At 39.2% G+C, this 21,653-nt stretch overlaps 1 protein-coding gene and 1 long non-coding RNA gene across 5 annotated transcripts; both read left to right on the top strand.

Moving 5' to 3' along the window:
- The first annotated feature begins 2,651 nt into the window (after window positions 1–2,651).
- On the top strand, window positions 2,652–4,442 carry LOC132638073 (uncharacterized). The gene is made up of 2 exons (XR_009581595.1): window positions 2,652–3,328; window positions 4,229–4,442. It is a non-coding gene; the product is annotated as an uncharacterized LOC132638073 (long non-coding RNA).
- A 932-nt stretch (window positions 4,443–5,374) lies between these two features.
- Window positions 5,375–20,769, top strand: LOC132634890 (uncharacterized). 4 transcript variants are annotated; one of them, XM_060351028.1, is made up of 5 exons: window positions 5,375–5,757; window positions 17,141–17,404; window positions 17,536–17,589; window positions 17,667–17,732; window positions 19,359–20,769. In XM_060351028.1, the coding sequence occupies exons 1-5, from the start codon at window positions 5,616–5,618 to the stop codon at window positions 20,315–20,317; spliced, it is 1,485 nt and encodes a 494-aa protein (XP_060207011.1). In that variant the 5' UTR covers window positions 5,375–5,615; the 3' UTR covers window positions 20,318–20,769. The 4 variants fall into 4 exon arrangements, with proteins under 4 accessions (XP_060207011.1, XP_060207014.1, XP_060207013.1 ...); XM_060351030.1 differs by lacking the exon at window positions 5,375–5,757 and adding an exon at window positions 12,249–12,948 and having other exon boundaries at window positions 19,359–20,767; XM_060351029.1 differs by lacking the exon at window positions 5,375–5,757 and adding an exon at window positions 15,977–16,200 and having other exon boundaries at window positions 19,359–20,766.
- The last annotated feature ends 884 nt before the right edge of the window (window positions 20,770–21,653 follow it).

Genomic DNA, 21,653 nt, shown 5'->3' with positions numbered 1-21,653 from the left:
GATGGGTTCGGGTGCCCAGATCGGGCACTAGTCACGGCCTACGGGGTTGGGTCGTGACAGAAGTGGTATCAGAGCGGTTTGTCCTCGGAGTGTCCACAGATCGTGTCTAGTAGAGTCTTGTTTATCGGTGTGTTGTGCACCACATCTATAAACAGGAGGCTACAGGACATTTAGGATGTTGTCTTTTCTTCTGATCTTAGATCGTGCGATAGAACTGTGGTATTAGGATGATTCTGTTTTGATCTGTTGTTGTTTTTCTTTCAGTGATGCCTCCGAAAAAGGCGACGGCCGCCCAGAAGAAAAAGGGCGTAGTAGGAGAGACCAGCCGGGCTCAGAAGGGTACTCGGACCCTTGCTCAGATGATGCGTGATATTACGTCCCGGCCAGCCGACTCTGCTACGTCTTCATCGTCAGAGGAGTCTGGAGCAGCTTCTCCATTAGCTCCAGGGGCTTCAGCTCCCGCGCCTCCAGCTCCTCAGCCAGGGGCGGAGGACAGGACACTGAGAGAGGCTGTGCAGTTATTGACCACTCTGGTAGCGGGACAGGCTCGCAGACGCGGGCGGAGAGATGATGATGATGACGATAGGCGTGACAGCCTGAGGGTTCGAGAGTTTCTATTATGTGGCCCTCCAGAGTTTTACGGGTCTAAGCCTGATGAGGACCCCCATGACTTTATTCGGGGGATGCGGCGCTCACTAGATTTGGTCAGGGCTTCAGAGACTGAGTCTGTTGAGTTGGCTTCGCATAGACTACGGGATGTCGCTGCTCACTGGTATGAGTCCTGGGAGCTATCTAGGGGTGAGGGTGCTTCCCCAGCTACTTGGGACGAGTTCGTGGCTGCTTTTACCCGCCACTTTTTGCCCCCAGAGTTACGGCGGGCGCGGGTTGACCGATTTTTACATCTGCAGCAGAGGGGTCGGAGTGTTCGTGAGTATAATATGGAGTTTGATTCTCTGGCCCGGTACGCACCTGCCATAGTAGCAGATATGGCCGATCGGATGCACAGATACGTGATGGGGTTAGACCGCTACTTGATTGATGGCTGTATGGCGGTGGCATTGCAGACAGACATGGATATTGCCCGACTACAGGCTTATGCTCTGGGTATGGAGGACCGACATAGAGCCGATTATGCTGGTAGAGATCGAGACAGGAGGCCGCCCAAGAGGGCCAGGTCCGCTGGGTATTCTGGGGAGCCTCAAGGCGGGCAGCCTCAACAGTATGTTAGACAGTCTTCTCAGCCAGGGCAGAGTGCGCCCCCGCAGTCTACCGGAGAGGGATTTGATAGTGCCAGATACTTAGGAGCAGGCCAGAGCTCCAGGGTTCCAGGTTCACAGGTGAGCCGAGGTTCCAGCCAGGCGAGGCCACCTATGCCTCGGTGTTCGTATTGTGGGAGATCTCATCCAGGAGAGTGCTACCGAGCTACGGGAGCCTGTTTTTCTTGCGGCCGTCAGGGCCATATGATGCGTGATTGTCCAATGGCAAGTGGTTCTGGTAGTACAGTTCAGCCGACGGGATCAGCCGCGGGTTCATCTTCTACTCCCTCAGCCATGCGCCCTGCGGGACGAGGTATGCCGGTACAGGCGGGTCGCGGTCGAGGCCGTGGCGGTGCTTCAGGTTCTAGCAGTCCTTCGAACCGCATATATGCGTTGGCCAGCCGACAGGACCAGGAGGCGCCACCAGGTGTGTTTACAGGTGGTTTGAATTTCTAAATTCGTTACATTGATTGGTAAGAAATTGATATATGCTACTCAAAAGGAAACTAACCCGGAATGTTGTGAGACCCTATAAGACTAATGTAACATTCGAGGACGAATGTTCTAAAGGGGGGGAGAATGTTATACCCCGTATATTTATACGTCAAATTATTCGCAAGCAAGTCGAATCAAGTTAAAGGCGGAATTATTTTCGGACACGAAATAGAAATCTTTAATTTTTTTTAATTTTAATTAAAACATAAATTGTTTATAAATTTTATTGGTATAAAGATATTATTGGAGATTAGGGGTAAATTAACTATGATTAGATTATTAAGTGGGATTAAAATTTAATCACTTCATTAATTAATTAAGCCTAAGGGGCCATGTGGGCCCCACCCGAATAAAAAAAAAAGAAAAAAAAAGGGGGGGAATCAAATCTGAAAATTAAAGAAACAAGGTGCAAAAGTGAGTCCTCAAAAGAGGGAATACGTGTAGCAATATGGGGAATAATATATAAAATAAGGCATAGTGCAAATGACACTTTCCAACTCCACTTGTTGAAAAATCAGCTTTCAAGAACTAAACAAACCAAGAAAAAGAAGAGTTGAAAGAGAAGGAGGTCACGGCTAGAGTGGAGAAAAAAAAAATCAGTTTTGTGATTTAATAAAATTCTAAGGAGAAGACAAGGAGAGGGAGGTGGAGAAGCAAGAATAAGTATAAGAATTTAAGACACAAATTGGAGCCAAGTATTCAAGGTAAGAATTGGTTATTTCTTTTACATTTATAATGAGTTTGGATACATTATGAACATGTATAGATGATGAATTGAATGTATATAATTTTTTTTGCATGTCGGTATTGGATTGTTGTTGTTGAAGTTGAAGTGAGCCGTGAGTGATAGGTTTAGATGGAATCATGCTTAATCTTTTTGTACATGTATTGGGAGTAAATTGAATGTGTTGTGGTGTGGATAAATGGATAAAAAAAAATCATGAAGTTGTCGTAGTTGTGTTGAAGCCGTGTAGGGGGCTGTTTTGAGGCTAGTTGTGCGTTTGACGTAAATTGTATATTTTATGAAAATCATATCGTTATATTGTGGATTGTGATACAAAACATGACTTAAAAATAAGGAAAGCAACGAGAGGGCTGCTCACAGTTTAGGGGACTGGTTTCGGCCAGCTTTGGGAAAATTTTTGGATTGTTGGAAAAAAATTATGTGAATGGTTTAGAAGTCCTCTAATGTTGTTAGTATGGATTTGGGTTAATAATCGAATGTACGAACGATATTGTGGCTTGAAAGTAAGCCGTTGAAACGAATATTTGGAAAGTTGTTGAAAGATGTAAAAGAGAGCTATTAATGTTGTTTTGCCTTTCGAATTGATTATTGATGTTGCTAGGTTGGTTATTGTGGTTGTTGTTGATTTTGAGCGAGATAAATTCTCGGGATGGCCTATTTATAGGGGAAGTGCTGCCGAATTTTCTGTAGAATTTAATGATTAGTTGGAAAGAATGGCTCAAGTGTCCTTAACTAATGTTTGGTATTCGTTGGCGTATTTGTAGACCTTGGGGAGCCCGAGGCGTAGATTGGAAATTTACTTTAGATTGGCTATTTTGGAAGTGCGTAAGAGGTATGTAAAGCAACCTTCCTTCTTTTGGCATGCCTTAGTTTCACATAGGCTAGATTAGAGCTTTAAGGGAATTCCAAATTCGAGATCCGAGCATGTTATGATCCATATATATATTCTTTGACACTCTTATGTATGTTTTTATGAAATATGAACCATGATGTATTTGAAGTAATCGCTTTCCGAAATTCGCATAGAAAATGTTCACTTTAAGAAATTTTGTAATCTCTGAATGCCATATTTTTCGCATAGAGGCTCGGATCGCTCCAATAATTTTTATAGGAGTTTGCTTGATGTATAATGGGTATGTTTTTCATAGGCGGGCTCAGTTCGGGTCTATACTCGTCCGTGGGTCCCACGACGCCCTTTATGTAAATTCGACAACTTTGAATCAAAAAGTGATAATTATTACTCCGATTTCGAATATGACTATTTTACTTATCCTTCGGATTTATAATAATGATTTTATGCATATGATTCCTCACTACTCCGCTCGTGCCTACTATGATATCGTTCGCCGGTTCCCGGGCCGGTTCTGTTGTCGTGCGCTTTTTGATACATTCCGGTGTTATGCTGTGTTTATGGTTCACCGTACTCCTCGCTCGAGGGCCGGGTTCCACTTATGTTTGGCGTTATGCTGTGTTGTGATGTGTGACGGGGATTCGGAGATTTGAAACTTTCTGGTGTTATGCTGTGTTGTGGCGCCATCGACAGGCGGGCGACCACATTTTCCAGTGCCCTATGCATAATTTATACTTTGGAAATAAACATTTTGATATGTATTATTTTCTATATATCTGATTCGATTATTATTCAGATTTATTTCTGTACCTTCTGTTTTGCATACTCAGTACATATTTCGTACTGACCCCCTTCTCCGGGGGCTGCGTTTCATGCCCGCAGGTACAGACGCACAGCCTGGTGATCCACCTGTTTAGGACACCCTTTCTGCTATTCGGAGTGCTCCTCTCTTTCCGGAGCTTATACTTTTGGTATATATATTTTTATTAGTGCATTTGTATATATTCGTTCATGGGTACGGCGGGGGCCCTGTCCCGTCATATGATTCTGTCGGTCTGTTTAGAGGTCTGTGGACATGTTTGTGGGTTAGGGTCTTTCTGTATGGATGTATGTACATGTCGTTTGGGCGATCCCATACGCCGAGGCGGCCGGTCCGCATATGTTGTTTGGGCGATCCTATACACCGAGGCGGCCGGTCCGCATATGTTTATATATTGCTTGGTTAGCCCTGTGTGGCTTTTGTTGGTATTTTCTGGGTGCAGGGTATATTGGATAGTCCGTAAAATAAAGGAAACTCTGCCGAAATTTTTCTGGAAATTACCTAAATTTGAAATAAAGCCTTGTCGGCTTCCGCCATATACTAGGATGGGTTGATAGAATTTGAGATAATATTTGATAGATGGGTTCGGGTGCCCAGATCGGGCACTAGTCACGGCCTACGGGGTTGGGTCGTGACAATCAACAAATTTGATATAAATACCTAAATAACCCGATTGTGAAATAAATTTTCTCATGCCATTAGAGTTGACCAAACTTTTAAGAAAAAATAATATTTCGAATAACTACTACTAAAAGTTATTTTTCAGTAATCCAAAAAAATAATTTTTTTCCGGAAGTACTTTTGGAACCTCAACCATACCTAAGTTGATCGGATTCATCACTTTCGGTGTCAAACCCATATTGACATGATGTGAGTGTGGCTGTGGGATTTGTATCCGAATTGATCAATCAATTTTGGGTACTTTGACCAAAATCAACGGAAAAATTCGAGATAGATACAATAATTTTTATAATAAAAACAAAAGTTAAGGTAAAATTGAAATTTCTATGTTTGTCCTTTAGAATTATTTTTTTCGAAAATCACTTTTACAAATAAGGAGATTTTGGTTGTTGGACGGACTTTTTAATTTAATGTTTCGTAGTACCCTTATCCTATTCAATATTCATCTTCTTGATGTGGTCCTTTTTCCCACACTTATTTGATTTTCTCACTTGCTTTCTACTTTTATGTTTCTGCCATCAACATCACTTAAACGAAAAAATCCCACCTACACTTCTATTAATATCATTATTATCACCACCTTTACACACCATCTTCACTTCCAAGAAATAAACATTTTTCAGCCATCTTTTTTCCTCTGCACTTTTTCCAGCTAGCTCTTTTTTTGTAGTCCAAAAATCATTCAGTCTTTTTTTTTTTTTTTGAAGTTGTATAACTAGAAGTTCATTCAAAAAGATCCCCTTTAAGTAATCTTTGCATCTATTAACAATGACAGAAATACCACCTGGTTTTGTTGCAGTACATTTGGCCAAGACAACTATGCCTAGAAGCATTAATCCTCCAACAATTTCTAATCAGCAAAGTGAGAAATGCATGGTGAAACGTAAAAGAGGTCGCCCTCGTAAACAAGGTGAGCTTTTACTTCACCACTAGTAATACTAAGCTGTCGCTTCTTGTTTATGCTTCTTACCTTCTAAGGTTTGTGCTTTTCTTGGATTTTACTTGGGTTTTTGTTTGATTTTCTTGTCCTTCAATTTTTGCTAATATCTGTTGTTTCTTGTACTTCGATTATCATATTATTTTGTGGGAGTTAAAACTTTTTTTTTTCCAGAGAGCTTTATCATGTATTTATAGTATTTTTGCCATGACTTTTTATACTATTTTGAACCGCTTGTCATTAGGGTCTACCGATAAGGTCTGCGTACATTCTTACATTCTATCTTCTTCAGACCCTACTCTGTGAAGAAAAATAGATTGTGAGAGATATTGTAGTGAGGTGGGAAAAATCAAAAGAGTATTTTTCTTTTTGAATGTGTAGTGGTCTTTGGAGTATTTATACTCGTGACTACACAGTGTAAAATTCCTTACTATAGTGATATAAGCTGTTCCTCTTGGCCGTGGTTTTTCTCTTATTCAGAAGGGTTTTCACGTAAAATCTTGGTGTCATTATTGCTGCATTTTTATTCTTGCTAATTTAACCATAACTTAGTGTTCCACATTTATCACTAATACTGTGAATATTATTTTTGCCGGTCTTTTTTATTCCCAACAAGTGGTATCAGAGTCAAGGTTCTGTCTGAGTATGCTCTGTGGTTGCAGCATAGTCTGAACTTCCACATCAGAAAAGAATTACTTTGGTCTCCTAATAAATATTATTTGTATTTGTGATAAACAATGGAAGCCAACACTAGTAGAATGGTTACTTTGAGTGGCGTAAATTATGTCATTTGGAAGGGCAAAATGGAAGATTTGCTCTATGTCAAGAATTTTCATCAACCTGTCTTTGCCACTAAAAAGCCTGACAATAAATCAGATGAAAAGTAAAATTTGTTACACAGGCAGGTTTGCGGCTTCATTAGACAGTGGGTTGACGATAATGTGTTGAACCATATTTCTGGGGAGACACATGCTCGGACCCTATGGGAGCATCTTGAAAGTTTGTATGCTCGGAAAACTGGAAACAACAAGATGTTTTTGATAAAGCAGATGTTGGGTTTAAAATACTACGATGGTTCCGCAATGACAGATCATCTGAATATTTTTCAGGGGATCATGAACCAGTTATCTGCTATGGGCATTAATTTTGATGAAGAAATTCAAGGTTTGTTTCTACTTGGTTCCCTACCAGATTCTTGGGAAATTATTAGAACTTCATTATCAAATTCTGCTCCGGATGGTGTGATCTCTATGGATCTTGCCAAGAGTAGTCTTTTAAATGAAGAGATGAGAAGAAAATCTCAAGGCTTCTCCTCATCAGATGTCTTGGTGACCGACTCTAGGGGGAGAGGCAAGAATCGTGGTTTTCAAAATAGAGAACATAATAGAAGCAAATCCAGAAGCAGACTTAAAGATATTGAGTGTTATCATTGCGGGAAAAAAGGGCACACAAAGAAGTTCTGCCGAATTTTGAAAAAGGAGAATAGAGACAAGGAGGAAAAGAAAGAAGATGGCAATCGTGTGGCCACCGTCACTACAGAAGATCTTGTTACTGTCCTTGATGCGGATCTGATAAATATTGCTTGTGATGAGTCAAGCTGGGTTGTGGATAGTGGTGCCGCATCTCATGTGACATCAAGGAAGAAATTTTTCTCATCCTATACTCCGGGTGACTTTGGAACTTTGAGTATGGGTAATGAGACTGTATCTAGGGTGGCTGGTGTTGGAAGGATTTGTCTGGAAACTAGTATTGGAACTAAACTAGTTTTAAACAATGTAAAGCATGCACCCGATGTTCGTTTGCATTTGATCTCTGTTGGTGTTTTGGATGATGAGGGATATGTCCAGTGGCGGAGCCACACTATGCCGAGGGTGTTCATCCGAACCCCCTCGGTGGAGAAAAATATTGTTTTTAATTACAAGGTTAAAATTATTTTTTATGTATATATAATAGATGTTGAACCCCCTTAAGCTTCTTCGTATGTTTACTTTTTTATATTTTGAACCCCTTCGGTGGAAATCCTGGCTCCGCCACTGGATATGTCAGTACCAATGGTGCTGGAAAGTGGACGCTTACTAAAGGTTCCATGATTGTGGCTCGAGGTGAAAAGCGTCGTGGTCTATACTGGACTACAGCCTCTGCCTGTGTTGATATGGTGAATGCAGTTGAGAGCAATAGCTCTTCAATATTATAGCATAAGAGGCTTAGCCACATTAGCAAGAAAGGACTAAATGTTCTGGCCAAAAAGAAATTGTTGTCAAATTTCGAAAGTGCTAAATTAGAAAAGTGTGAGCACTGCTTGGCTGGAAAACAAAATAGAGTTTCTTTCAAGTCTCATCCTCCTTCAAGAAAGACAGAGTTGCTTGAGTTGGTGCATTCAGATTTATGTGGTCCAATGAAGACAAGGACTTTAGGTGGTGCACTTTACTTTGCTACTTTTATTGATGATAGCTCAAGGAAACTTTGGGTCTACGTCCTAAAGACTAAAGACCAAGTGTTGGGTGTCTTTAAGCAGTTTCAGGCTTCAGTTGAAAGAGAAACAGGAAAGAAGCTGAAGTGTATTCGTACTGATAACGGTGGTGAATATTGTGGACCGTTTGACGAATACTGCAAGCAACAGAGTATTAGACACCAAGACCTTGATGGAAAGAGTCAGATGTTTGCTTTCTGAAGCAAAGTTGCCGAATTCCTTTTGGGGTGAGGCTTTGTTGACTGCTGCACATGTTATTAACCTATCTCCTGTTGTTGCTTTGCAAGGTGATGTTCCAAATAAAGTTTGGTATGACAAGGATGTTTCGTATGACCACTTGAAAGTGTTTGGTTGCAAAACTTTTGTACATGTGCATAAAGATGAGAGGTCAAAATTAGTTGTCAAGACAAGGCAGTGCATCTTCATTGTTATGGCCTTGATGAGTTTGGTTACAGGCTATATGATCCAATTGAGAAGAAGGTCGTGAGAAGCCGTGATGTTATCTTCAGGAGGATCAAACCATTGAAGATATTAACAAAGCGGAGAAGCTAAAATCTTCAAGTTCTGAAGGTTTAGTTAATCTTGATCAAGTCCCTCATACAAATGTTGATGACGGTAATGGGCTCGATGACGATGATGATGCCCAGAATCATGTTTCAGATCAGCATGTTGATAATGTTAACGATGCTGCTATTGATGAGGTAAATGCTCCTACTCATGAAGTTGTGGATGAGTCAGGTATTCCACTTAGAAGGTCTACTAGACAGCATGTTCCTTCTTCCCGTTATTCACCTAATGAGTATGTATTACTCACTGATGGGGGAGAACCTGAATGTTATGAGGAGTCCATGGAAGATGAGCACAAGGATCAATGGATTGAAGCCATGCAAGATGAGATGAAATCTCTGCATGAGAACCATACTTATAAGTTGGTGAAATTGCCTAAGGGCATGAGAGCTTTGAAGAACAAGTGGGTGTTCAAAGTTAAAGCCGAGGAACACAGCTTGAAGCCTATATACAAAGCTAGATTGGTTGTTAAGGGGTTTGGTCAAAGGAAAAGTATTGACTTTGACGAAATATTTTCTCCTGTCGTGAAAATATCCTCCATTCGGATAGTTCTTGGTTTGACTGCTAGTCTTGATTTGGAGATTGAGCAGATGGATGTGAAGACTGCTTTTCTTCACGGTGACTTAGAAGAGGAGATTTATATGGAACAACCTGAGGGCTTCAAGGCAAAAGGAAAAGAAAATGTTGTATGCAAACTTAAGAAGAGTCTATATGGATTGAAGCAAGCTCCCAAACAATGGTATAAGAAGTTTGAGTCTATTATGGGGGAGCAAGGCTACAAGAAGACTTCTTCAGATCACTGTGTTTTTGTACAAAGATTTTTTTATGATGACTTTATTATCCTCCTGCTATATGTGGATGATATGCTGATTGTAGGCAGGAATGCTTCCAAGATTGACGAGTTGAAGAAACAGTTGAGTAAGTCTTTTGCAATGAAAGACTTGGGTCATGCTAAACAGATTTTAGGCATGAGAATTACTCATTCGCGAGACGAAAGGAAGCTTTACTTGTCATAAGAAAAGTACATAGAACATGCACTGGAGCGCTTCAATATGAAGAGTGCTAAGTGGGTTAGCACACTTCTTCCTGGTCATCTGAAATTGAGCAAGAAGATGTGTCCTACAACAACGGAGGAAAAAGAGAGAATGGCCAAGATTCCTTATTCCTCTGCCGTCGGAAGTTTGATGTATGCAATGGTATGCACTCGACCAGATATTGCTCAAGCAGTCGGTGTTGTTAGTAGATTTCTCGAAAATCCAGGAAAAGAGCGAAGCTATGAAGTGGATACTCAGGTATCTAAGAGGAAGCTCACATGAATGCTTGTGTTTTGGAGTATCAAATCCTATCTTGAAGGGCTATACAGATTCTAATATGGCAGGTGACCTTGATAACAGAAAATCCACTACTGGATATTTGGTTACTTTTTCAGGGGGAGCTATATCATGGCAGTCGAAGTTGCAGAAGTGTGTCGCACTGTCTACAATTGAAGCGGAGTATATTGCAGCTACTGAAGCTGGCAAAGAGATGTATAGCTCAAGAGATTTCTTCAAGAACTTGGATTGCAACAGATGGAGTATGTCGTCTATTGCGATAGTCAGAGTGCAATAGACCTGAGCAAGAACTCCATGTACCATGCGAGAACAAAACACATTGACGTCAGATATCATTGGATTCGTGAGCAAGTGGAGAACGAATCATTTCAGGTCAACAAGATACACACAAGTGAAAATCCTGCATTTATGCTAACCAAGGTGGTACCAAGAGACAAGTTCAAATTGTGCAAAGAACTTGTCGGCATGCACTCAAACTAGAAGCCCGGTGTACCTTCCTTCAGGTGAATGGGTCTGGAGGGGGAGATTTGTGGGGTCCAGCCCCTATATAAAGGAAGTTGTCTTTCTTCCTTTGGTATGTATTTTTTCAAAGTTGCAGCTATTGTTGAAAATGGCAAAGTCAAAATTGTGGGCTACTGCAGAACGTTTGCAAATTGCAAGTAACCAAGAATTCTCATTGGTTGAAGTTTGTAGCATTTTTATTCTTGTTGATTTAACCATAACTTAATGTTCCGCGTTTATCACTAATACTGTGAATATTATTTTTGCGGGTCTATTTTATTCCCAACAAGTGTGTGCAGCAAAGTAATTAAATAAAAAGCTGGATAACCTGCTTTTATAGGAAGAAAATATAAAATCAGTGTTTGAAAAGGTAGTTGGATAGAGCCCCGGCGCTTAGTTCAAGTGACAAAGGATGAAGGAATTTAAGTGGAGAAGAATACAGGGCGGGCCCATTATCCCTGAGTTTCCTAGGTTGCGAATTCAGACGGATAAAAAAAAAAAAAGTTAGGCTGATAGAGAAATTATTTATCAATTTTATGTCTTAATCACTCACTCTATCAATAGAATTTTAAGGATACTTTGTGGGAGTTGATTTTGTCTATTTACTAATAGAAAAGGACAACCCCATTGTTCTGCTTTAACTTGAATGGTTTGGTGATTAGATGCTCTTAATTTGTTCCCTTACATGTGTAACACCCCTGCAGTTGGTCTTCACGATAGTGTGGCATCATTAAACCCATCAATTCTTCAGTCTGAAGCATCAACCAAAGCTAAAGGATGTCGAATAAGTGCTATAGTGACAAGTCAGTTTGGTGGAACCAATACTTCACCAGCTATGCCGCCAAAGTCAGGATTACTAAAAGAAGTGACGACAGAAATTGCAGATGTTGCACCTGATGTTATTCAAGGAGGTATTGGTGAAGTTCTTCCTCCTCCTTGTACTACTTTTGTTCTAGGGGCAGATCTAAGTATTCAGCCAACATGCTTCGTTGATGTCAATTTCCTTCAACGAGTGGCGGTTGCTTTTGAAGAAGTGAAAGCAAATCAAGAAGAAAGCACAAAAACGGTGAAACAATCAATTACCATGAATCCGAGTCTTGAGCCAACTTTTCTGGCCATTTGCGATAAACACGGAGACATTACAAAGGATTGTCCAATGGAGTCGGTTGAAATGCTTACTTCTGTTCTCGAAGTTATATGTAAGGCTGTCCAAGAACTCCAAAAGAAACATTTGACTGAAGTTGATCGTAATCTCCTGGGCTCCTATTACTTGGTAGTCAAGGATGCTGAGAAAATCAAGGTGAATGTGAACTGGTTAAGAACTCGGCTTGATGAGATTAGAGATGAGATAAATTGTATTGTTGAGACAAAAAAGCTCAATGATGAGAAGAATAGGCTCGCGGAACGGATTGAAAATGAGAAGAAGGATCTGGAATCGATGAAAGCTAAATTGGAGAAACTCAAGTCTGAAATTAGAAGAAGGGAAGGTCAGCTCGACTTGGAAATGCAGCTGACTGAAGATATAAGCAGTTGGATTAATAATCGGGCACTCAAAATTCAGCAGTTTCAAAATATGCCATTGATGGAGGCGTTTCAATAGTTCTACTGTGTCAAAATCTTTTGTCTACCCTTAGTCTATTCTGATGTTTTAGGATAGATATTCCTCTAGCTTATTGTTACTTACCCAAAGTGTCATTTGATCTAACTCTCACATCTCATTAGTTGGTGGGAGCTCTTTTGTAATACAGTAAAATATTCAAGGCTGGAATAGAAGTATTTTTGCTGTACATGCTAGCAAATTGGAAATTCACCCTTTTTTTCTTCTCTATACGAACTGCATTGATGACTGTTATGCTTCATATGCATGCCTTAGCAGTAACGACTTAAGGGCGTTAGCAGTAAAGACTTGATAAGGAGATTCAGTAGAAACAAAGTTTGTTTTTTGATCACTCTCTTCTTCGATCTGTGGTACTTTTTTCTTTTGATTGGTCCCCTATGGAGCTTGTTTGGTGTAGAATAGAACAATCTTAAAGTGTCCAAAGCATGTGTGGGTTCATATAGGTTGTAATACACTTTTGATACAAAATCTCTGTTTTAACAGCACGCATAGCTTAGGCAGTTGACTACATTGATGAAATAAAGCTGGACTTAGATTGAGTCAATATAGTTGAAACTGATCAGCTGCAAGATATTTTCTTATGACTTCTGCCTATAATTTGTCTCTTGAAAAATGTGCAAACGAGTCGCAAGGAGCAAGGAGCATCAGCAAGTGAGACAAACTACTTTGCCACTCAGGTAAAATGAAATTTATATTAGTAAAAGCTACACTAAAGCATTTGTCAAGATTAGTATTTTTGAAATACTACTAGAGAAGTGTTGTCTTGTGAAATTGTGTGATTACTTACTTTACATATGTGAAAGCTTAAAGTAAATGGTGTGGTTAATAACTTTTGTCCACCTTTAGTGTTACTCTAACAGTGTACTGCTATTAATAATATACTAGTACTAGGTCCACAGATTATAGACATTTAAGATTCAACTTTGTTGAAACATGTTGTGCATTAAGTTTTTCTCTCAAAGATCCCCTTAACAAAATTGAACTTAGAGATCACCAATAAAGATAGTAAACCTACCCCCCCCCCCCCCCCCCCCCAATGTATAATCTCGATATTTAGCATAGAATATACAACTCATTCAAAGGTTTCTCTGGTTATTTCTATTTCTTGAACACATCGTTAGCTGGGTATGTAATTTATTGGTCACCCAGATTTGTATGAATGGATCTGGTTGAAGATATTAGAATATGGTTGTGTTGTGTTTAAATATGCAAACACTTATAACAACGCTTGAAGATAGTTGAACTAGACAGTGGACATGTGTGTGTATATATTGTGAATATATAGAAGTATGTATGTTTTTGGTTCAAGATCAGGTTTCAACAACAACAACAACATACCCAGTGAAATCCCACAGTGTGGGCTCTGGGGAGGGTAAAATGTACGCAGACCTTACCCTCATCTCGGAAGATAGAGAGGCTGTTTCCGGAAGACCCTCAGCTCAAGAGAAAACATGATGAGAAAAGGTTAGATAAGCAGAAACAGTTCAAAACAATACGAAAATGAAACTAACGAAAGCGAAAAAGCCATGATAAAGCAGTATGAGAAAACAGAAACAGTAGCTACCACAGATAAATACGATAATTGTGGTACAAGGACCAACATATAGTTGCACGAATCAAAGGACAAGAAAATGAAGATCAAAACTGCGACTACTAGTACGACGGGATACGTGGGATTACCTACTAGCCTTCTACCCTAATCAGAGTCCTCCATAGCCTCCTATCTAAGGTCATGTCCTCGGTAAGCTGGAACTGCGTCATGTCCTGTCTAAGCACCTCTCCTGAATACTTCTTCGGCCTACCTCTACCTCTTCTGAAATCGTCCATAGCCAACCTTTCACACCTCCGCACTGGGGCATCTGTGTCTCTCCTCCTCACATGCCAAACCATCTCAGCCGCGCTTCCCGCATCTTGTCCTCCACTGATGCCACTCCCACCTTATCTCGGATATCTTCATTCTTAATCCTATCTCGCCTGGTGTGCCCACACATCCATCACAACATTCTTATTTTCGCAATTTTCATCTTCCGGACGTGCGAGTTCTTGACTGCCCAGCACTCCGCCCCGTACAACAAAGTCGGTCTCACTACGACTTTGTAGAACTTGCCTTTAAGCTTTGGTGGCACCATCTTATCACACAGCACTCTTGAAGCGAGCCTCCATTTCATCCACCCTGCACCAATACGATGCGTGACATCATCGTCAATATCCCCATCTCCTTGTACAATAGACCCAAGATACTTAAAACTTCCTTTCTTTTGGATGGCCTGGGTACCCAGCCTCACTTCCACGCCAGCCTCATGTGTCTCGTCACCAAACTTGCACTCCATGTACTCTGTCCTGGTCCTACTCAACTTGAACCCTTTAGACTCCAGAGTTTGTCTCCAAACCTCCAGCTTAACATTCACTCCGTTGCGGGTCAGTTCAAGATCAGGTTTCATACATGATTTTTTCAGCAACTTACAGCCAAACACTATAAATCCATGTTTGATGAATTTCGACCCCATTAGAAAGTATAAACAGACATGAAATTTATTAACCACCTACTAATTCTTTCTATTCCCACGTTTACCACATGCATAAACAGGATGTAAAAGAGACAATGTAGAAATTGTTTAGAAGGAACTAAATTTTATCAAGGTTTACAATATCATCTACGTGCGGTTAGTTATAGCCAACAGACCTCTTATAGAAATGAAATCTATCTGGCTCTCTCACCGGGTCTCAATACGTTCACTGAGATATCACGCGGTTAAATTTCCCAAAACCTTACCCTCTGTTTGGATGGTTGTTTCACGTGGTTCATTAATGTACAATATGATATGGTACAGTATGGTGTTGTATTGTATTGTACTGTATTAATGAACACAATGTTTGGATAGACTGTATCATTTGTTGTGGTTTAATAACATTAGTATTGTTTGTTTTGACTGTATGGTACTGTATAATAACTTGTAAGTTTACTAAAATACCCTTAACTCTTAATTAGAAATTAGTTTATATATATTAATAAAACTCAGGTAAAGAACAAAACAGGAACTTTAAAAAATAAGTAGGTAGTGAATGGGAGTGGTGGAGGGGTGGGTGGTGTGAGGTGGGTAGTTGTGGGATGAAGGTGGAGTAGTGGGTGGTAAGGTGGGGGTGGGGTGGGCGGTGGTGAGGGGTAGTGGGTGGCGGTGGTGGAGGAGTGGGTGGTTAGGGGATGAGGGTGGGGATAGTGGGTGGTAGGTGAGGGTGAGTGGTTGTGGGGTGGGGTTAGGGGGTGGTGGTTGAGGTGGTGGGTGGCAGAGGAGTGGGGTAGTTGGGAGTGGGCGTGGGGTGGATGGTGGAGGGTGGGGAATAATGGAGAAATGAAATATGTAACCACGAAAAAACCATCAAATTCGTGGTTACAAAAATTGGGACTTTTCATGGTTATATAACCATGGGATGAACCACGGGTTTACAACACCATACCACATAATTTTAAGAACAATAAAAACAAACATAATTTCATAGAAAATCATACATTAATGAATCACGGGAAACCACCATCCAAACAAGGGGGTTATGTTCTCGTCTATAATTCCTTTTAAAATAGGATATATGAATCGTAATACATTTATGAATAACAAATTATCGTCTCCAGCCTAGAAAATCAAAAAAGTTTAACAATTGAAAAAAATAAATATCCACTTGTGGTATGTTGACAATGCTTGAAATTCTATATGTCATCATTATCTCAAGTGTTCTGACAGTCTACTTTTCTTTGTTCTCTTTGATGATTAAAATATTCATTTTTTTAATAGGAAAATGTGTATCTCTCTTTAGCATCTTTTCATATTCACTTTGCTGGTCACACCCATTTTGTTTTCTTCAATTTCTCTCTGTTCCATTTCTGTAATTTCATTAGCTTCTTCCTCCGGTGTTCATCTTAGCACTTTATGTTGGTAAGTTTTTACTGCAATTTCTTACTGTACAAAGTGACATATAACTATCTGGTTTAGTTCATCAATTTAAATGCTGAATAAAAATGAAAATATATTTTGACAGCATAGGGATTGTTAACGTGATTCTACTAAACTAAGTGGTTCTTTGGCAGGTAGCCAAAATTATTCCGGGATTATAATTTTAGGATTAATTTATTCCTCCTTTTGAATTATTTTATTCCATCTGAAATAATCCCAACCTTATCTGAAATAATCCCAACCTTAGTGGGATAAGGTGGATATCCCACCCTTGGAATCATGCTTCATTTTGTACCCGTGTTTTTAGAGGAGATCTCCTACTAAATACGGTACAAAAAATTAATACCGGAATATCTCAGAGGCACCAAACGACCCTTGAGGGTGTGCTTGGCATGACTGAAAAATATTTTCCTATTTTCCTTTGTGCGTGAAAACACACCAAACTCATCCCCAATCCACATACCCCTGCACCTACCCTACCACACCTCCCACCGGCCAACCCCACCACCAAAAATTGCACTGTGAATTCTAAAAGTTTATAGTGTTTTGCTTTGAATATACGAAATGATGATATTTTTCAGCTCGCATACCAAACACAAGAAAATAGAAAATGAATAGGAAAAATCACTTCTTTTTCGAGAACGTCATACCAAACACACCCTAATGCACCTAAGGTGTTCGAAAATATGCCAAAGCAATTGTTTTTTTTTTTTTTTTTTTAATTTCCTAATTTTTCCACACAGTTATGTATTCTTGAACAATATGTGTGTTCCTAATTTGCTTGCATCTGTTCAATTGCAATTTGATGATGTCAGGACAATTTTGTTTACCAAAAAAGAATCCGATATAATGTACTATAACTTTTAGAATAAACCGAATTATGACAATTACTTTAACAAAACTGAAAACTACTTTGCAACAGGAATGTCGACAAACAATGACAATTCGTTGCATGGACCTCAAAACACTAAGGAACAAAGGCATGCCAATAGAAATTTGCGACGTCGTACTAGATATGCACAAATTTCACCTGAAAGAAAACAACTAGTTCTATCGCGACGTCGTATTAGATATGCACAATCAAAAAGGCATTCCAATAATGCATTATCTTCGTCACAAGTTGATAGTCAAGATGGAAACCAAAGTGTACTTCAAACTTCTGATCCCTCGTTAGCTAGAAATGAAGGTCAGATAGACATTCCTTTATAAAACTTTACACATACATGCACGTAACGTCGCTTGTGTACATATAGATATACCTTGATACATAAATTGATTTTACTAATTTATGCTACTTTTTCTTCAACCATTTCATAGGACATGTTTCTGCGGCTACAAAAACAACTGATTGCACCTCTATCTCCGAAGTAGGTGAGTCGGGAAAAATTGCAAAATTACAAGTAATATACTAATTGTACATGTCTAAACGTTGACTATCTAAATACCAGGATCAACATCAAGTTGCTGTGATGCGGCAGAAAACTTTTCATCTCCAGTGGTTACTTCAAATAGAGGTATGTCTCCCTTTGCTAAGGCAATATCGCATTTAACTTTCGCTGTTTGTAACAGTATCATATCACGATGTACAGGTAAAAAGAGATTAGAAGTCAATTTGCAGAATGGTAATTTGTTGCCAAAATATTATGTACACTTTAAAACTGATCCAGACTGTACATTTTGTGGAGCAAAAAGGTTTCAATATGAATCACCAGGTTTTCGTTGTGATAACGGATCAATTAAACTAATTTCTCATCAAATGCCTGTTGAGTTACGAAATCTATTTTTGGGCTTCTTCCCATAATTCCTAGCCCGATCTTTTCAAAAAGTGTGTATTCGCGGTCGTCGTTCTTCACGGAAAAGGGGAACATTTTCAAAACTGGCTGAACAAAACTTCCTTCCAGCCCTGATTATATTTCCCATGTAAAAGCGTAAAAGGTTGCATTTTTTTTTTCGAAGTAACAATAATGTCTTAGTCAAAGTTTGACTCTATGGTCTCATTTTGGTTGACATCATTTGATTTAGTTGGAAGGCTTGAAGGGTACTATGGAGTATGGAGACTGGATAACTATTTTAGTCATAATTTCAAACAAACAATATTGAAGTAATGAATGAAAAGTTAACTTAGCAGTGAAATTTTTTAAAGAAATTTTGGCTAGTAAAATATATACTAGTAATACATTTCAAATGATTTTTATAACACAAATATTTAGAGCCAGACCTACTTGGTTCTGCTGAACTCATAAATAAAGGGGTGGCTCTGCCCTGCACGTCGTGCCAGGTGTTTGACAGGGCGGAGTTTAAGAAATGTGTAGCATTGACTGCGTTCTTACTCTAATGATAAATGTTTAAGGGTACCTTCTTGGAGTTCATTTTGTCTATTTGCATCCAAATCTTGAGTTGCTCACTGTTTGTGACCTAGCTAGTAAGAAACAAAAACCAAAAACTTGAAAGTACTGAGCTTGCAACAATGTGCTTCTTTAGTTCATTGCGGGTCAAGTAACATTTGGTGCAAAACAGAAAGAACAAAAAAGGAGTAACAATTGGTGCCACAATTATGTAGGATGCCTTGTTGTTTTCAGAGGCCGAGTCAGAATGTTTAGTTTATAGGTTCTAGACCATAATTCTCTTTGCTTACTGGGTTCTGCATAGATTATTTATCCATATCAGAAGATTATTTTCACAAATGCAGGGTCTGAGCCAAAGTTAGTGTGTTCTGCCGAACCATTAATTGTCATTGTGGCTCCACCCTGGTTGTTTCTGGCTTTCTGCATCACCAATCAAATGACATATTCATAATTTGGATTTGAGTCCCAATCGTTGGGCTTCGTTAAACTCAGGACTCGGTGTCCTGCTGCAATTTTTCATCCCCAAACACAAACAAGAATGTAAATTTAATGGTGTGCTTATATATATAAATTCTTTTGAACTCTTTAGGGGGATAGATCCTTGTATACTTGATGGGCATAACTTATATATATATATATATATATATATATATGTTTTATGGGTAATAGCATTGGATTAGCATATTTCCATGGCTTTTGTACCTCTTCTGGCAACTCCATTGTTCTATTTCAACTCGTTGGTTTGGTGATTAGGTTACTCTTAATTTGGTTCTTTACATGTGTTAACCCGTGCAGCTGGTATTCAAGATAGTGTGGCATCACTACAATCATCATTTCATCAGTCCGAAGCATCAATTGAAGCTGAAGGATGTCAGCAAAGTCGGTTAGGCCAAGCCAATAGGTCACCAGATATGCAACCACAGTCAGGATTAACTTCAGAAGTGAATACGGAAACTGAAGAAATTCCACCTCATAGTGTTAAAGCAAAGAGTGGTGAAGGTCTTCCTTCTCATGCTACTGACATTCAAGGGACAAGTGATAATCCTTCGATACAAGAAGAACCGTGCACAACTACTGGTGCTCGGTGTGATCACAAAGCAAAGAATATTGCTGATCTAATTAATCAGCCAACATGTATTGATGTCAATTTCGTTCAACAAGTAGCGGTTGCATTTGAGGAAGTAAAAGCAAACCAAGAAGAAAGCACAAGATTGGCGAAAGAATCAATTTGCATAAACCCAAGTCTTGAACCAACCTTTCTAGCAATTGTCAAAAAACACGGAGACATTACAAATGATTGTCCGCTTGAGTCACGTTACATGCTGACTTCTATTCTAGAAGCTATATGTAAGATTGTCCAAGAACTCCAAAAGAAACATTTGACTGAAGTCGATTGTAATCTCTTGAACTCCTATTGCTCTATAGTTAGGGATGCTGAGAAAATAAAGGTGAATGTCAACTGGTTAAGAATTCGGCTTGATGAGATTAAAGATGGGGTAAATTCTATTGTTGAGACAAAAAAGCTCAATGATAAGAAGAATAGGCTCGCGGAACAGATTGAAAATGAGAAGAAGGATCTGGAATTGATGAAAGCTGAATTGGAGAAACTCAAGTCTGAAATTGAAAGAAAGGAAAATTTGCTCGACTCGGATACGTTGTTGATTGAAGATATAAGCAGTTTGATTAATGATCAGGCACTCAGAATTCAGCACTTCGAAAACATGCCTTTGATGGAGGCATTTCAAGAGTTTTAAATTTTCTATCTGTCTCTATGTCCATGCTGGTGTTTTAGGTTGGATCTTCTTGGATCAGATATCTTACTAGATCCAATTTTCACACCTCATTAGTTGGTGGGAGATTTGTATAGGATAGAGTAAAATATTAAGAGTGGAAACATAAAATATTTTGGTTCCATATGTTTGCAGATAGGAAACTTAGCAAAGTTAGTAAAGACGAAGTTTCTGTTTTTGATCACTAACTTCTATGATCTATCTATGAAACTTGTTGGGCATAGCAAAGTTTCAGTCGTCCAAACCATGTGTGGATTCACATAGGTTGTGTAATGTACACTTTGAAACTCTCTCTTTGAATAGCGTCTACTAATTACGGGAGTCTTACATAATTATTTAGGTGGAATAAAAAAACTATTAGCATGCCAATTTATAAAATTTTGCCCATTAAAGAATTATGTAGTGCAATAAATTGGGCACATCCAACCCCCCCCCCCCCCCCCCCCCCCCTCCCAATATCCGATGTAAAGGTTGTATTTTCCAACATTATTTGGTCTCATTTTGTTTGACATTATGTGATTTGGTTTGAGAATCTTTTGGTTCATCCACTTGCAGATTAGTTACTATTTTCAGTTTCAGTTCAAATCTCCTTTACAGCTTTCTGCATAGTACAATGGAGGAAACATGAAAACTTGTCCCCTTGATTTGATCACAGCCATTGAATGTTTCCCCACCAGGCTAAAGATTAATTAGAGATGAAAACTATGAATTTTCCATTTGTATCTGATAAATGATGAAAACTTAAAGAGACTTGTGGTGAGAACAACTTAGATAAAATTTATAGCAAATCTAGCCTTATGTATGCTTTACACAGGAATTATAGGGTACTCCATAATCCCACAAACATCACAGTTACAACCTATCTTTATAGAAATAACCTACTAACCCACTAAGGCACTACATTCACTTGTTCCTATATAATAGGAACCTGATTAGGAAATATAAGTAATTAACTAGGAAACATGACACCTAACTTATTAGGAAACATGAAACGTGCTTCAACAATCCCTCCCGTAAACTGATGTTCCCAACATACAGTTTAGCTCTTCATACTTGGTTTTTGAGTCTTCCAACACTAAGCAGCTCCCTTAACTTTTGAAATGTTGATGCTTTAAGGGGCTTAGTGAGTATGTCAGCAATCTGGTCTTCACTTCTGCAATAGATGAGTTCTATTGCGTCATTCTTTGTAAGATCTCTGAGGAAATGAAATCTCATATTTATATGCTTGCTCCTTCCATAGAGAACAGGATTTTTTGAAAGTGTGATGGCAGAGCTATTATCACAGAAAATAGTTACTGGT

The sequence above is a fragment of the Lycium barbarum genome, chromosome 4, assembly GCF_019175385.1.
Source record: "Lycium barbarum isolate Lr01 chromosome 4, ASM1917538v2, whole genome shotgun sequence".
NCBI lineage: Eukaryota > Viridiplantae > Streptophyta > Magnoliopsida > Solanales > Solanaceae > Lycium > Lycium barbarum.
The sequence above is the reverse complement of the archived record's forward strand: the minus strand, read 5'-3'. Positions and strand labels throughout refer to the sequence as shown.

Coding starts and splice junctions, on each gene's coding strand:
- LOC132634890 (XM_060351028.1), top strand. CDS start 5,616: ATGACAGAAATACCACCTGGTTTTGTTGCAGTACATTTGGCCAAGACA. Junction 5,758..17,140: donor AGGTCGCCCTCGTAAACAAG/GTGAGCTTTTAC, acceptor ACTTTGCAACAG/GAATGTCGACAAACAATGAC. Junction 17,590..17,666: donor CACCTCTATCTCCGAAGTAG/GTGAGTCGGGAA, acceptor TCTAAATACCAG/GATCAACATCAAGTTGCTGT.